The sequence below is a fragment of the Phocoena sinus genome, chromosome 7 (genome assembly GCF_008692025.1).
Source record: "Phocoena sinus isolate mPhoSin1 chromosome 7, mPhoSin1.pri, whole genome shotgun sequence".
Lineage (NCBI taxonomy): Eukaryota > Metazoa > Chordata > Mammalia > Artiodactyla > Phocoenidae > Phocoena > Phocoena sinus.
The window spans coordinates 90,230,220-90,248,802 of NC_045769.1; the positions used below are offsets into that span (position 1 = coordinate 90,230,220).

The window sequence follows — 18,583 nt, forward strand, 5'->3', positions numbered from 1 at the left end:
TTATTACTTTATTTTAGAGGTTTTTTAAAATGTTTTTTTTTATGTTAGTAAAACTCCTGTGTCTTTTGGAGTGGAAAAAGTGAAGCCATGGTGGTCACACAAAGGTGTATTAGATCAACAAGTATAAGGAACACTGATTTAGGATGAAGTCAATCTATGTAAAACATCAAGTCAACTCTCACGAAAATCTACATTCTTTCCTATTTGTTATATGTTGTATGTGCTTTTTCCAGTGTCATTACTGTCTTCACTTTCTTGACAAATGCTATAAAATTAGTCATACTATCAGTACAGTGAAAGAGGAAACAAAGAAGGTTAATATAAGAGAGAAAAATAATGCCAGCAAATTTTAATGCTTCAAGCTAAAACTAAGATTACAATATAAAAATTGAAAAGCTGCATTGGTTAGGATTGCTCTTGGATGCAAATTAAAATTTAACTAGAATGTGTTAAATCTATAGACTTTCTTTCTCCCTTTTCAACTACCACCTTTACTAGGTTATATTTTGTCTTATGCTTGATGTTAAGGCCCCATTGTTAGAGCACACTTGATATATCCTCAGAGAGTATGTTTACACCTAAGGAAAGAGAAGGAGATAGGAGAAAACCTTTCTCTTGCTAGACTCTATTGTTTTATTTGGGAAGAGAAAGGTCTTCGTGTTAATCCCTTTGTTTTTTTCTTAGCCAGAAATGGGTTACATGCCCATCCTTAGATCAGTCAATAGCCAAAGGGAAGAGAATATCCTGACATATTTAGACAAGTTATGTTTCATCACCTGGGCTAGGATAAGGTCCCAGACCAAATAGTATACTCTGAATATCTGAACAAACTGAATTTCTATTAGTACTAGGGATGATTCGAGATGAATTTCAAAGAGACAATAGGACAACTGGTATCTCTCTCACATATCCTATGTTCAATATACCAGGAATTCTGTTACCTTTGGCTTCAATCTACATTTATGCTTTACCTACTTCTCACAATTTTCATTGCTACCACCCTAGTCTGAGTCATTGTCATTCTTACCAACATTCCTGGATTGTGGTTTATCATCTTCTACCTTGGTATTCCTACAGTCTATTCTTCATGTAGTGGCCTAATGATCCTTCCAAAATGTAAGTAGCTGTTACTGCTTTGCTCAGAACTCACCAGTGGGTCCCCTTTCATTCTGTTTAAAAGCTTACAACAAACGTAGAGTGGTGTTATTTCCTCCATTTCACAGATAAGGAAACTGAGCAATTTAAAATATATTACTCTATCATTAACATGATATGTGGGAGAGTTAGGTTTTTCTAAACTCCAAAGATTATGCTATATTATGCGTACACACATATATATAGTGTTAAGCATTACAGAAATTAATAACCAAAAATATCAAGCATATAAGAAAATAGTTTTAACAGTTTTAGCATAAAATTATAATAAAAATGTAAAGATTAGAGCTATACTGAGAGAATAAACAATAATGAGAAAATGCTGGGAAAATTAGGAAAAGTTTTTAAAATTTTTTGAGTTGGGTCTGACTTCCCCCGTAAATTCTCTTACCCACCACTGCCTGCCCATGGACACTTGCCAGTACATATTAAGAATGTTGAGGGAAGGTATAATTTTGTTTAGTTCCAAGAACAAAACACATGACTCAGTTTAGTGTGTCCACATCGTACCTGTAAATTTGAATATAAAAATGTCTTCTAATGTGATGATATTTTTTAAATCTCTTTTTCATTTGTACTTTACAATTAAGCAATAAATCATTATTCCCTCAGTGGAAAAAAAATGATCAATTGCTGGACTATGAATAATTATTCTGATGGTAGGAACAAATATAATTTGAATGTTATGAAATATCATAGATACATAGGAAATGGGTTTGTTTTGAATAAAGAATTTCTTCCCGTCATATTTATAATAAGTCCAACACTTCATTTTATTGTAGAGAACATCTTGTGCCTGGCCTATTAACGATTCATGCAGTTCAATTTAACAGGCCTCTTGCGCTAACTAGTCGCTCTGTAGTTTTTCTTTTGCATTCTATTAAAACCTAGTCTATGGCCTCAAGTTGTTATTCCAGACCTTCTTAAGTATCTTTTGTACAGTCATCTTAGCATATAAACTATACTTAACTTCTCTCTAGGATGATGAGGACATCAGGCAAAGAAACCCACATGTACTTCACTTTTTTGTCAGTTTATTCAATGAACACTCCTCGAGTGCTATGCACTGGGAACCAGGTCATGTAAGGACATCTCAGTCTCCTCCTCAGGCTTTAATTCAGTACATCTTGACAAAATAGGACTACTGGCTATGTGAAAGACACAAGTGGACACTGTAAAGTATGATGGTATAAATAAGATTGTAGCTTCTGTTCACAACAGGTTTTCTGTTTAAACTTTAGTTTAAACAAGTACAAAACTTCAGTTAAAAAAATAGTCTCATAATGTAAAGTAAGGACTAATTTGGGGGGCATAAAAACACTAGATTGATATAACTCAAGCTTAAATCTCATATCTAAATTTTCATGTTAAAGTGAAAATGTTCATACAGCTATTATAAAATTACATTAAAATTCAGAAAAAGGAGATAGCATATGATTAGAGTAGATAGTACAAGTGAGGGTAGTAGGCAGCAGCTGGGTGGTGATTAGGAGAGTCTTTATTGAGGGAACCTGAAGGAGAAAGGTTTCTGAGATGGAGTGGGAATATTTTTATGTGAAGAAGAAATAGAATAATTTAAAAATTGGTAGTGGCAAAGCAAAGGCCATTGCCAAGAACAAAAGTGTGTAAGGTAATGTAGGGAAGAGTAGGTAATGTAGCTCGCAAGATAAGTTGGGACCATAAAATTGGCAATGGGATTCCACACGTTTTAAAACTCCATCCCCAGTTTACCAAGTGAAACATAACTGGTCCTGGACCCTCTCTCCTAACCCTTCCCACTGGCCCCAAACAATCCACATAAGCAGAGATCAGACGTATAATGAGATATTGAAGTTGTAGCGGTCTTTAAATTAAGGAATTCTTAGAAATGGTTCTTTATTATCCAAGGGAGAGTGTTATGGAGGAGGGGGAAGGTTCTTTCTCAGCCCTCAAACCAAGAAATGGAGAGAGTAAGAGGCAATAAGTGGGAGACTAAAATAAATAGAAAAGAGCAGTAAATGGAAAAACTGTGTGACTTTTTCATGGCAAGTCCTCAGGCCACAAGGAGTCAGATCAAAGTTGGAAAGAGGGAAGAAGATTTTAAAATACATATGAGATTTAAGTTTGGATTTAGAAAGATCTAGTCTTTTTTGCATGAGAATGAATCTTAACAATATCATTCTGTTTTTAAATAGAATTCTCTTGGAGGTCATGGATTCTTCCTGAGATAGCAAATTCTGGAGAAGAGATATTTAGTAGAGTATAAATAGAATCAGGAGTTGGATAAGTGTAAAGTTATTCCTTATTCCAACAGAGTTCAGGCTCTTCAATAAATCATGGTAGTAGATGAAATTATCCAAGGAAAAAGAAGTCTAAGGACAAAAATGAAGAATGTTTGCAGTTAGGAGATAATATGATTAAGAGGAGAAAAAGGAAAATTAACAATAAGGCAAAAGAAATAGGAAAGAGGCAAGAGGAAAAAGGCCATTTCAAGTCCTCAGGAAATCACTGTATCATAGAAATCAAGGGAAGAGTTCTAGGGAGAAGAATGTGCCTGCAGGAAAGAGATTAGGAGAGATAAAAACAGAACATGCAATTGATGATCAGGATGACATTTTTAATTGTTATGAATTTCAGGAAACTGGCAAGAGCAGAAGCCAAATATAAAGAATTAATAAGTGAAAGATAATTAGAAAGTAGAGCCAGCATATTTAGACTACAGTGACAGAAACTTTGACAATGAAGGAAAGAGGAAAAAATAGCAAGTTTATTGAGAATGTAGTAGAGCACACAGAAAGTTTTTCTTAGTATGGGTCAGGGAGTATGGGCACATATTCATAGGCAGACGGGTGGAAGAAAATGCATGTAAAGAGGAGACAGGGCTTCCCTGGTGGTGCAGTGGTTGAGAGTCTGCCTGCCGATGCAGGAGACACGGGTTCGTGCCCCAGTCCGGGAAGATCCCACACGCCGCGGAGCAGCTAGGCCCATGAGCCATGGCCGCTGAGCCTGCGCGTCCGGAGCCTGCGCTCCGCAACGGGAGAGGCCACAACAGTGAGAGGCCCGCGTACCGCAAAAAAAAAAAAAAAAAAAAAAAGGAGACAGATTCCAAGGAGTGTAGGAGGAACCTTGTCAAGGAAGAAGCAATAGAATGGAACAGATAGCAGATAGATAAGATTTGCATCTTAAATCGGGTATCTCGGGACTTTCCTGGTGGCGCAGTGGTTAAGAATCTGCCTGCCAATTCAGGGGACAAGGGTTTGATCCCTGGTCCAGGAAGATCCCACATGCCATGGAGCAGCTAAGCCTGTGCACCACAGCTACTGAGCCTGCACTCTAGAGTCCACGAGCCACAACTGCTGAGCCCACATGCCACAACTACTGAAGCCCGTGTGCCTAGAGCCCGTGCTCCACAACGAGAAGCCACCACAGTGAGACACCCGCACACCACACCGAAGAGTAGCCCCTGCTCGCTGCACTAGAGAAAGCCTGCACACAGCAACAAAGACCCAGCACAGCCAAAAATAAATAAATTAATTAATTAATTAAATTGTTTTTAAAAATTAGGTATCTCTAAAAAAACAGATCCTGGAATGAGAATTCAAGTCAGAAGAAGCCAGATAGGAAAGGGACCAAACAAAGGTTCAACTGTGAGCAAAGTCCAGACCATAGACATGCCTTTTAAAGCTTTGGAGGGTAAACCTCACTTAGCAGGGGAGCTTGACTTTGAACTCCACCCCATTATTCACTGGATAAGGGCAAAAATCCTGGGGAGACATACACTCCCAAGATTTCTGGCTTTCAGCACTACTTGTGAAAGAAGATATTCTAGTAGCTGTCCTCTGAAGAAAGTTGGATGTGTGAGCTACTAAAACAAAAGGACACAGGAGCTGGGCACTGGAGTACATAGAAATAGGAAACAAGATCTGAGGATGTCTAAGTGCAGCACCAACAGTGTCCACTATGGTTTGGAAGCCCAGCTTGGACATTTCCGACCTTTGGGATCTTTTGAAGTATCTTGATCTCAAACGCTTATATCCTTTTTGGTTATTGGGAAGATTAACTGAGGTAAATTTAAATGGGAGGATTAAATTAGGGAAAGTTCTCTTCTTTTTTTGGAGATGAAGTGAAAGAGATAGAGTATAGCAATAGAATATTTTTTAGCGGTTAAAATTAGTGAAATTGAAGAAAACTCATAGATGATATGAGTAGAGTTAGCAGCTTTAAATGAATAAGTAAATTTTGGTGAAACTATTGTGGTGAATAGAATATGAATAAAGTATAATATGAATAAAAGGATTCCAAGCAACACGAGTCCAGCTGGAATGGTTTCTAGAATCTAATGGGGTATTTATATGACCTTGAGTAATAGTGCTCAGCAACTTAGCAGTAGCAAAATAACGGGGAAAAAATGGGCTAAACGAGGAGTAGGTGGTGACAGATTCAAAGCTGGCAATTGTAAGGGAATAACTATGAGTTGCCAATCAGGAGGTGAGGTCTAGAAATTAGTGATGAAATGGAGGGAAACCAAGAACAGGAGATCAGAGTAATGTAAGGCAGAGGCAAAAGAGAGACGAAGGTCCCTGGAACAGATAAGATGAGGAACCAGGAGCTGGGATGTTCATAGGATCAACAACATGAGCCGTAAAGTCCCTAAGTATGTCTGCTAGAAGGGAGAAGATGGCAAAATTGTCAGAGATTAGTAAAGCAGTTAAATGGATTTGGTGGTTAATTGTAATAGAGTGACTATGTGATGGTAAGGGAAAATGGAATCTACAAATTCATAATGTGAATGTTTTGAAATAAGTGCATATAACCTCAGAGAAAGTTTTGTTTTTTCTTACTTAAATCTACTTCACTTTTATTCTGGACACGATGGCATCTATTTCCTCAGGCATCTCATTGCAGTAACTGTTCTTTTCTGTTCGATCATCTTTAATTTATTACTTTCAATGAAGCCTTTCCCTTTGCTTTCAAATAGGCTCAGATCCCTCTTATTTGAAAAGAAAAATACTGTCTTATTTTTCTCTGCACGTTTACTTCTCAACTTCTTAGAATAGAAGTAAATGTCTCCTCACTTAACTGCTGAAATGAATTTTCAGCTTTAGTTCTTTCCAGGAATTTCTAAATTTATCCACAGCCAAATCCAGATTTTGTTTTTCAAATTTTTTTTCACACCCCTTGCCTTCTCCTTGACATTTCTCCATCATTTATCTACTCAAGAGTTTATTTTTTCTGTTACCTACTTTAACTCTGAGTTTTCTTGTTCTCTCTGACTCCTTCCATGTATTTCCTCTGAGCATTGTATTTCTCTTCTGAGCATCTTTCTCCTCACTTAAAGCTCTGTATGCTATTTTCTCTCTTGCTATATTTATCTTTTAAACATATTTTCATGTTTCTGACATTAATCACTACATTACATCCAATATTTCATCTCCATTCCTTTAATTATATTTACAATTTCCTTTAGAAATGATTTATTTGAACATCCAACTGTCTCTGAAACTTACCATGTCCTCCTAGTTTTCATCTACTGACTTTCTTTCCTAACCATGGCGTCTCTTTTTGTGTTATCATGGTTCTTTCGTCCTGACAAGATTGAAACTTACTTCAGACTTCCCACAGGTTTTCATCACCTATTTCCATCTGTCTGTAAATCCTGTCATTCCTTATCTCCAGCTGTCTCTTAAGTTTTCCATTTCTCTCCATTGTGACTCTGAGCTCAGCACTGACTTAGCCGGAGGATCTCAGTAAGCACTTTTGATTTATTAATTTTGAGCCCCCCAAACAAGATTTACATTTCATCCCACAGAACAAGAAATCTTTGACATGTATAACAATATTTTAAATATTGTTTCTCTCTGTCTTCACTTCTTCTTAAAACTTTTCTTCGATATTGTCACACGGATAGATATTTTTTAGGATTCATAGTTAAGAATTGGTATACCTTTTCAAATATTAGGTTTATTTTCAGGAAATGTTTATTACTGCTTGGAAACATTAGTGATATGTGTCTTCTAATACCTTATCTACATGTTTACTGATGACTTCGGGGTGGGGGGAGAAGGACTTATAAATGACCACTCTATGTAAAAATTTGAATAACTTTTACCTGGAAATCAAACACTGATTTCCAGGTAATATTACATAGACATTTAAGTGTCAAAATTCATATCACAGGAATAAAGTACAGCATTTTAATATTCTGTTTGATGTTAAGACATAGCAGGTGTATTACCAAGAGAAAAGGTGAACCATAATGGAGTAAATTAGCTGAATCCAAGATATAAATGTGCCTTGAAAAGTGGGCATGAAGCCTGTTTGTGAGCAATGGAGACTTGAGGTCTTTTAAAATGTAGCCATATGCAAAACAGAAAGTGTATATGAATTTAGTTCAGCTTGAAAATTCAGTTTCTCCCCTCTGTTGACTTCTTTATTTTTTTTGGTAAGGCCTCACTCTCTTTAAAAAACTTAAAATGTAATAATTCTCTTTATGCTAAAAAGTCATTTTCTACCTACAATTAAAAAAAAAGATGCATAGAAAGTCGCAGTATGATATCAAAAAAGTTGGTTAACCTCCCATGATGTATGATCTCTAAGTGAAACACAAATACTCTGTGATTTTTTTTTTTTTTCTTGTTAGGCAGTTGGATCTACATTGCCTCTCTTAATTTAGCTTTATATCTCTACAACCATATATAACTTTCTGAAAAGTGTTTCTTTCCATGGCAGAGATTCAGCTTTACATGGTATTTTGGTGTTTAAAAAGTACATATTGTTAAATGGTCTTTCATTGACTATATATACATATATGCTTTTGGAATATGCCCAGTAATATACAGAAGGTCTTGAATGACAGTTTAACATCTGTTGAGATAGCAAAAGTATAGCATAGTTTAACACCATCTCCTAAAGTATCAATGTATTTTACATCTGAAGACGAGGTAACATATAAAGAAGAAGGAATTAAATTTTGCAATAGAAATAATGGTAGAATCAGGGTGATAGTTTATAACATTAATATACCATGATGGTCAAGTAATTCAGAAATACCACAATTATTCCTCAAATCACAGCCACCTTTTTCTACAAGTCTCTGAGGCATACAAATTAGGACAAATGAAAGAAAAGTGCGATACTATTTTTCACTAGAAAAATTCTACTGTAGACACTCTTCTTTCAAAGATAGTTAGGTCTCACCTACTTTTTTCCAATATGCTTTATTCTCATTTCTTAACCTCTAAACATAAATCTTGGACCTTACCTCTCCCGCTAAAATGAGAAAAGAAGGACTAGAAATTATCAAAATGCCCTGGGTTATAATTGCAGCTCTGAGCTGGTGGAGGAGAAAGAGATCCCAGAAAGGTCATGCCACTTCCCAGGGAGCCCCTGGCCCAGACCACCAAAGCTATGTCGAATGGAGACCAGCGATAGCCACACAAAACTGTAGGACCTTTTCCTAATTTCTTAAGGGATCTGACCAATAAAAATGTGGTAAAGGGTAAAAGAGAAGTTTAAGATATTCCTTTCTCTATTTGCCTATAGAAATCTCCTCAGTGTGTTTCGACATGGGATATCCAGGATAGGTTGCATATGACTGCTATTTAAGATGGTTTGGGGTTCATGAAACAAATTAAAATTTTCTGTATAATATTTTAAGAATTCCAAATCAACTCATGAGCACTACGAGTCTAGGCCCTAGGTATCTCAGTGTTAAATATTTCATAGGAAAATTCATAGATTATAGGGAAACATCAAATATTATATACTGAAAATACCAAAAGTGAATAAAAGATGGACCACTCAGGAAAACCATTGTTAAACCATGTAAATAGCAAACGAATATCATATATGTACACGTGAATGTATATGTATATGTACATATTTATTGAAAGGATGGGCAAGGAGGCAGGCTGTAAATAGATACATAAAATAAGGAATTAAAAATATAATATGGGGTGATAAGTCTAACATGCTATGGAATTACAGATGCCAAAGAAATTTTTCTTTCTAAAGCCTGTTTCTCCATACTTCTCCAGTGTTGGCTGGGTACACACATAATGATTGTTTTATATAATTACTTCATATTGGAAAGTAATGAGTCAAGAAGGAATCTAATGTAAAACTAAAGAATAACAAAAACCAGAACAAGGCCTGAAGAACAAATGATAACTTAAAAATATTTTTTAAGCTTAAACGTAAGGAGAGAACAACCCAGATGGCCTGTATGTTTATTTTGCTTCAAAGGAAAGGTTTATTTCTGAAGTTGTTTGTAGGAATAATAACTTCTCTCACCACAGCACTTCCACAGTTTCAGTGTTGAAGCCCCTACTTTCATGTCGTATAGAGACTTACAACTAGCAAGTTTTTTTTTTTTTTTTTTTTTTTTTTTTATGCTGTACGCGGGCCTCTCACTGTTGTGGCTTCTCCCGTTGCGGAGCACAGGCTCCGGACGCGCAGGCTCAGCGGCCATGGCTCACGGGCCCAGCCGCTCCGCGGCATGTGGGATCCTCCCCGACCGGGGCACGAACCCGCGTCCCCTGCATCGGCAGGCGGACTCGCAACCACTGCGCCACCAGGGAAGCCCACAACTAGCAAGTTTTAAGCATTGCTGGTAGCATTTTTCTCAGGTAATTCTTTATTTACCCATCTGCCTCTGCCATTAAACAGTGACCTTCATAAGGGTCACTAAGTCCAATTCATTTCATATTATCAGTTCCTAGCACTTAATAGGTACCTAATTAATATTTGTTGAATGAATGCATGACTGCAATGAAAGTATACATTTGAGAATCATCCACCGAACCACTGTCAAAAACAAATTAGAAAGTAGTATTCAAGGTTCTACTGTCTCTAGACTCTCTTCCTTTTAGCAGAGTGTTCTGCTATCTGTGGTTGAGTTCTTTTTATATTTCAGGAGCCTCTTAAGCAATTCAGGGCTTGAAAAGTGATTTGGGATTGGCATGTAATACTTTCTCAAAACAAAAACTGCACAGAGAAGAAAAAGGAAATGTGAAGAAGCCCTCCCAGGAATAGAGGAATACACTGTATTCCTCATAGGCAATGAAGGATGTCAATTCACATATTCATGAAATGTATTCAGACTTTGACAGTACTATATTATTTTCCCTGTGCTTTAGCCTGAAGATGGAGACATTGACACGTTGGCCTACAAGGTATTCAATTAATATGTGTTTTAAGTGATTCTAGTGAAACTGCTAAGCTACTATTCCTTATATACAAAATATATATTATATGTGTATAATATATATAAAAGCCTACAGGGCTTCTGTTTTTTGTTTTTCTTATTTTTACAGATAAACTAACACACTGTTGACCTCCACTCTCACAGAGGACACAATGACATTCTTGATTCTCTTTTCAACCAAGGCAACTGCCTACATAAGAGAATTATGTGATCTTCATTTTTGTGCCAGCATGGCAATTTTTGGTTATTTCAGGTTTTCTCTAGCATATCTTATAAGTATCTATTTCATACTCTCTTAGGTAAAGGATAGGAATAGGAAGAAATAGTAAATTTATCGTAAAAACTGCAACCCAGATCTATGCTCCAGAGAAACAGTTTATCAGTCAAAAAAACCTTAAAAGAAAATGATTGATTCAAATTAGTGGCTTTTCACTATGGTTCATATATTTAAAATATAAGAATTATATTTAATACTATTTCTTTAACAATTTAGACACGTTTGTTCCTCTCTTTCTTGCCCATACTCCTTTACTCTTTCCCCACCAACTTTGGAGCTTAGCTTTCATGTTGGCCTTATTTCCCCAAAAATATTTATTTGAAATTATTCAAGGACATTTATAATACATTGAAAGTGTATTTTTCAGCTTGAATCTAATCGTGACATAAAAACATTTGTTTTCCTTTATAAGAGCACCTGTTTGTAAACTAATTCTGACATCAGTACAGTTGTCATATGGTAAGTTTAAAAACTTTTGGGGACCACTAAGTGTATGCTAGGCCTTTGGAAACCAACACTACCAATGGAGTCTTCTACCTATTAACCAAATGTCAGTAATTAATTGGAAGTTAGCTTGTGATATATATTCTTTGCACATGTTCCTGCCAAGAACTTCTGTGTCTAATTAAGACAATAAGGGATATTTGTGTTATGATTTCTGATAGTATTTCTATAATCCTTCAAACCACTTTTGAATGTCTTTTTTAAGTGTTCTGTTTTTAAATTCTGTAACTATAAGCTTCTGTAAATAAGGGAATTTTCAGTGTAGAACAAATGATTATCCAGAGAAATGTCGATCATACAATACAGCATTTGATTTTGACAATTTTGAAAATTTCTGGATCTGGGATAGCCTTGGAAAGTATTTTCAGGGCTAGATTAACCAAGCTAATACTCTAAAGGCAATTTTCTTGGCTATATCATACAATCCAACACTCCACTACAGCAAAATTTGAACTTAAATGGGGACAACATCTATTTGAAATACCATCACTGAATGTTAATTTCCATGGAGTCTCAAAAACCAGTGAAAAAATTTTCATTTCTTCCCATTGCTGAAGATCACGTTTATATATGAAGAATCTATGTTCATTAAAGATATCCCAAGCACATCTGTGTAAATTACACTCAAATTATTCATAAGTTTTTTGCTGCAGTTTTATAAGTTAGAGAGTGTTCTTTCTCTGTATTTGGTTTGTAATTCCCAAAGGTTCTCAAGGTGCTAATTCTATTCAATTCTTTACTTTCAATTTCAGTTTAGGGAGAAAATAAATTATTCTTTGCCTGACCATCATAAAATGTTGCTTAATTTTGGCAAGTGTAGAATATTTTAGTTGTGTTAAGTTGATAAATACTTTAGCCATAAAAGTGATGCTTGCAGTCAGCTTTGGCTTTACATATTGTGACAGTGTGTCAAATTACTGCTGAAAATTTGAGTAAAATCTGTATTCAAGATAGTTTTATTTTGAATATTTTTTTATTCCTAATTTTGTTGCCATTCATCTAAGCCTCCTGCCTAGAAGTACTGCAAGTTTCAAAAAAATAGGAACTACTAGGGGAAAAAAGAGACTTGTTTTTAATACTAAGACTTTTTTCATGTTTTGTTTTGTTTTTCAAGTATGGAGATCTTTGTTATATTCCTTATACTTAGGGGAAAATCTCACTTGATTTAAGATTGTTATATTGTTGTATTATATTTCTATTTGGTGAGACAGCATAGAGAAGAAAATATAGCCCTGGGTTAGTAAAGCCTGAGTGCAGTTCCCCTATCAGCCATGTGACTGTGGATCATTAACTTCCTGAACTACAATTTCCAAAGTTGTGAGAATTAAATATGTTAAATGGCTGATTTGACCTACTCGGTATAATATTTTGATTAGTCATTTAGTACATTTGAAAGATTACTATTAAATAAAAAGTATATTATACCCATTGCCTCCCATATTTGAACTCTGGAGTGTATTAAAAGTAGATGACAAGAATCAGATTGAATAAATAAGCGCAGATCTGTCCTTGGCTCCCAAAATGCCTCCTTCACAGTGTAACATCCCTGTCATCTTAACAAATGACTGACTTGTCATTTTAGTGTCATTAGTAATGCTAAAATTTCTCCTTGAAAAGTTAAATGAAGCAACATTTTACCTCTCAGTTAAAAGTGTTTTTATTTTTAATAATTTTTAATGCAATGTCCCTTAAAGATTTAAAAATCATAATTTTAATAGAAATATAGATATTTCCATGCCTGCTTCAACCTAGATCTAACCAATATTAGTTGGATTTCTTTTTTTTTTTTTTTTTTGCGGTACGTGGGCCTCTCACTGTTGTGGCCTCTCCCTTTGCGGAGCACAGGCTCCGGACGTGCAGGCTCTGCGGCCATGGCTCACGGGCCCAGCCGCTCCGCGGCATGTGGGATCCTCCCGGACCGGGGCACGAACCCGTGTCCCCTGCATCGGCAGGCAGACTCTCAACCACTGCGCCACCAGGGAAGCCCTAGTTGGATTTCTTGCTACAAAGTTTTCCCTTTTTGATTTATAGAGCTTATAACTATGAATGAAAGTTTCGTCAGGATTAATATACTTGGGATTCCAGCCACACCTCATATTTGTCTGGGTGTAAAAGTCCAATGCATTTATTTTGTACAGCATTTTCAGGGGAAAAAATCGACTTTTAAAATAAGTCAAAACAATATGCATAAAGGAAATACATATTTTATGTAGTTTATCATTTTTCATGGATAAATAATACAAAATATGAATGTAGGTCTTCTTTGCTTTTCCTATATGCAGTCTCACTTTCTCTCCTTGTGTATGATTGCTGTTATATCCGTATTCAAATATGCACAGAATACACACTCATTTTTACCTGACTGAATCAATGATTGCCATATTTTTCTAAACTTTAGTCGTTGCTGTTATCTGACAGATGAATAAAACTTCACTGGGCATAACTTCAAAAGAATAGATCTGATTTATCTGAAAGCATGAATTTCTGTATTATAATATAAATACTACATTTATTGAATGAATAGGTGAAAGAAACATGGATTATGTACCTTCTGTTTTTTAACATTTCATTTTTTGACATATTTCAGCATACTGTGGGTTTTCTTTCTTTTATATTTTATTTTCTTCCACAGTCCTTCCACATTACGTTAAAAGATTACTAAAATAAGAATGTCTGCTTTGTATGAATTCATGTTTTAAGATGCCTTCACAAGATGATTTATAAAATTCAAAGTTGAATAGCCATTTAGCAATCTAAGTGGACAGAACTGAAAGTTATAATGTATTCATGTATACATTCATAAATTACCTAGTGCTGTAGGTATAATAGTGAATAAGAAAAAAGATCACTGTCCTCACTGAGCTTAAAGTCTAATGGGAGCAAAAAATATTAATAAAAGGTAACTTTGTAAAGAAACACAAGTGTAAATTTGCCACTCTAATTCATGCTATGAAGCAGAGTATATGGTGCAATAATCAGAGAGAACACAGAAGGCTTCTTGAGGGAAATGTTTGATATATTAAAAAAACAGAAGGAATTAAGCAAGTAGATTAAAAAAAGCATTTCAGATAGGGAGCAGCATGTACAAAAGGTATTTTGGAAATTCTTCCTTGTGATTTCTATGAATGGTTAAATTTTTTTTATAATAAAAATTATTTTATTGTAAACAATACACACATATATTGATTTTTAAATGGTGTTATTTTCTGTTAGTATGAATGGTATTGCTGTTGTTATTAATACTACACAGTTTTGTGTTTATCTGCATTTATCTACAATTTAATTTCAGCTACTTGTTCTGGACTGAATGGGGACAGATGCCGTCCATTGGAAAGGCTCGTTTAGATGGCTCAGAGAAGGTTGTCCTCGTAAGCATGGGAATAGCATGGCCAAATGGCATCTCCATTGACTATGAGGTCTGTTGGATTTCTTAAGTATTGAAAGTGCATTAACTGCCAACTTGCATTAGTCTACTTTTAGTGTTCTCTTATTTTCTTTATATAACAATCAAAAACAGCTTGTAATATTACTTTTCAATCAACCTTAGGAAAATAAATTGTATTGGTGTGATGCTCGTATAGACAAGATAGAAAGAATTGACCTTGAGACTGGCGGGAATCGTGAGATGGTGCTGTCAGGGAGCAATGTGGATATGTTTTCAGTTGCAGTCTTTGGGGCGTACATCTACTGGTCTGACAGGTAATTTATTTTTTCATAAGTATTTGAGTCTCAAAATGTTATTTTAGTGCCAGTTGCTTTACCCTTGTAGGATTAGCCATTCCTTAGCAAGGTCACAGAAAGGATCTCACAAAACCATGTAATTTCCACAGAAGAGGCAGTCACTCTTGCTATTCCAGGCTCAACCCTTTCAATGTCACAGACTAATGTTGGTTTCTTTTCATTCTGCTGGGCCATCTGTTACCTTCAGCTTAAATAACTGGCTTGATTTGGATTAAAGATTGTTGATCACGTATGTTCAATTTCTTGGCAGAGCACATGCCAACGGGTCCATCAGAAGGGGCCACAAGAATGACGCCACAGAAACCGTAACCATGAGAACGGGTCTTGGAGTCAACCTGAAGGAGGTTAAAATCTTTAACCGAGTAAGAGAGAAAGGTCAGCACTCTTGTATGATAAATACATTTTATGTTATTTCTTTCTCTTATTTTTTTTGACATTTATTTATCAAACTTAAGTTAGGGATTAATTCTTATATGAGTCCAAAACCTCAAGACCCTATTTTTTTACATCTAATTTCCTACAAAAATCATATAGTAGCCTAATGAAATAAATATATAATAGTTCATGGATAGTTTTGCCTAGGACAGTGCATGTATATGGATGTTATATACCTGGTATGGCTTCAGTATAGGTTTAGACTAAGTAATATAGAAACACTTGATAAATATACATGTTCAATGAAGTATATACAAAGCACAATTAGGATATTAGAGAGTAAAAAGCAGCCAAAAATTTTTTTTGATTTTATATATATATATATATATATTTTAATAGTCACACACTTTATTTAGAACTAACTAAATATGCCACATTACTTGGGCCAAAAGGTTGTTTTTATGTCAGACTATATTTTAATACATAAAGTGATGATGGCTCCAGAAGGTTGCTATTAGTGTGAAATAAGTCCAGTCATCATTTCTTTAAAATATGTGTTTTGAAACTGATATGACATGATTTGGATTTTTTTTAATATCACTTCCATTAAGATAATGTTCATTTTAAATGTCCATTAGAGTAAATTGTAATTAATTTTCTTGACATCAAAGGAAGGTATAATAATTTTGGAGAGGATGATGGATTCATAGAGGAGAATTAGTCTGATGCAGAAATCTTAATATCATGTTATATCTTCACTCAAAACTGGAGTGAAAAACTTATGCCCAATATACTTAGGAAGGTAGGCACATTAGAGCCATAAATTTCTTTGATATCTTATATACTTCATCGACACCAAGTTTAAGGTACTGCCTATTTCTTTTGGTGAATGCAGTTCATGTTTTGAGTGAATCAGTTACTTGTACCAAAGATTACAATATATACAACCTATTGTAATCTTAGTATCAAGTTTCAAAAGGGTTATGCACTTAACTGGCTGATTAAGGGAAATTTTTTATGCTTCTCTTTGGATGGTCAGGGGAGCAGAAGAATGTGATCTTTGAAATAAAAAAATCCCAGGTTTTTAAACTGAAGTGATTAAAAATAGCAGTACTTTATAGTGTTTGGATTTATACTGACCAGTCTAAAAGTTAAGCATAAAATAACCCAGAATATTCAACATTAAATTTTTAATATTTTTCTAAGAAAAAACTATCTGGAAAACAAAAGAAAAAACACAGACATACGTGTGTGTACCTTCTTTTTCTCCCTAGGGACCAATGTTTGTGCCAAGGACAATGGGGGATGTCAGCAACTCTGTCTTTATCGAGGAAATTCCCAGAGAACTTGTGCTTGTGCCCATGGATATTTAGCAGAGGATGGAGTTACTTGCTTAAGGCATGAAGGCTATTTGCTGTATTCAGGGAGAACAATATTAAAAAGTATACATCTTTCTGATGAAACCAATTTAAATTCACCAATAAGGCCATATGAAAATCCACATTATTTCAAGAATGTCATAGCTTTGGCTTTTGACTATAATCAAAGAAGAAAAGGTACCAACCGAATCTTCTACAGTGATGCACACTTTGGAAATATACAGCTTATTAAAGATAACTGGGAAGACAGACAAGTAATTGTTGAAAGTAAGTACAACAATTTATTTTTAAACAGTTTGGTGGAAATGAGTATCATTTGGAGTAGTAGAGAAATTAGAGTGGTAATTGCATGTAGCAATTATATTTTCCTAGAGTTTATATTCAAGAATGAGTGAAACTATAACATCCAAACCCCCAAAAGTCAAAGAATTAACTGCTAGCATGTACAGTGTGAATATTATGATTATTAGCTTCTAATCATGGAACACTCAGTATATTCCTTATAATGTTTCTTATTAATAAGTATATTAAAATTCATGGAAAATAATTTTTCAGTATAAAACTTACTAATTTTATTTTCTTCCAGTGGGTGAAATTATATCTTTAAGAATATCTACCTAATTATATTCAGTGAATTTTATTTTCTCAAGTATCAGATTTTTTGTGTTCATATATATGACAGTCTTGATGAGAAAATGTTATTAAATAATCTAATATTTTAAAAATATTTTTAATAGTCTACAGGACAATACTTCTTTTAATATTTTACAGGACTCAAACATAATATTGTGTGAATTATCTACACATTATAATTTAGAGAAACCTCTTTCCTGTCATCCAACTTTTACAGGGACAATCTTCATATTCTTCATTCAGCATCTCTCTCTTCTCTATCTCTATGTGATTTCCATATATTCCTCACTTTTCCAATTTCACTATACTGAGGTCAATCTTTTTCATTACTTTTTAAATTGCAAAATAATACATAAATTATAAAATGTTCAAGTAATATGGATTTTTAACTGAAGTTTCTGCCTCATCCCTGCAACATCAATTCCATTTACTTGTGACAGCTGTCATGCCTCCAGAATTTTCTTGCGGTGTGTGTATCATTTTTAATTACAAAAATGTAATGATACAATATTCACCTGCTTTTTTTCACTTACAATATATCTTAAAAAGCTTTAAGGCTATTTAAGATAAGGCTTTATCTTATTCTTTTGAAAGCCTGTATCTATCCTATACTAAGAGTAAACTAATTTATTTAACCATTTTCTCACTGACATTTAGGTTGTTTTTGGTGTCTTATCACTACCTACAATGTCACAGTGAACATTTGTGCACATAAATATGTTTTTTCACACATGTGAATATTTCTTTAGCATAGAATCCTAGAAATAGAACTGCAAAATCATTGTTTTATTTTTTTTTTAGAACTGGTCAAATTTCTCCAAAAAGACCATATCAATTTATGTTTTCATTAACTGTTTATAAAAAGATCCATTTTCCCACACTTTTGACAATGATTTTATAATTTTTATTAGCTTATGACTAATATGTTTAAAAAGTCAACTTATATTAATATACATTTACCTGATAACTAGTGAGATCCAGCATCTATTCATATGCTTACTCATGTGAAAAACACATCAAACTCCCTATTGTACATGGCCATCCCATGTTAAGCCTGTCACAGTTTATTTTGTTCTCTCAGTATTTAATATCCTCACAATCCCTTTTGCCTATTCAAACCTGACAGCCTTTCCAAATCAGTTCAAGTGTGTACTTTCAAGCATATACAAATACACATTCTTGTTTCTTTATTCCTAGGTTACTATACTTGTGGATAATTTCATAACAATTTGTATATTCCAGCACATGCCATTTTGGCTTCCCTGTGTGTGTGTATATATATGAAGATGCAACTATAACTGTACTGATCATAGACTTGAGACATATTCGAGAATT

General features: G+C 34.5%; 1 protein-coding gene across 1 annotated transcript in view; it reads left to right on the plus strand.

The window, feature by feature from the left end:
* The window catches only part of LRP1B (LDL receptor related protein 1B), a 1,461,391-nt gene that overhangs the window by 970,306 nt on the left and 472,502 nt on the right, over positions 1–18,583 (plus strand). The window contains 4 exon segments of the mRNA XM_032636635.1: positions 14,410–14,536; positions 14,668–14,819; positions 15,112–15,236; positions 16,511–16,882. Of these exon segments, the coding sequence (XP_032492526.1) occupies positions 14,410–14,536; positions 14,668–14,819; positions 15,112–15,236; positions 16,511–16,882 (776 nt within the window).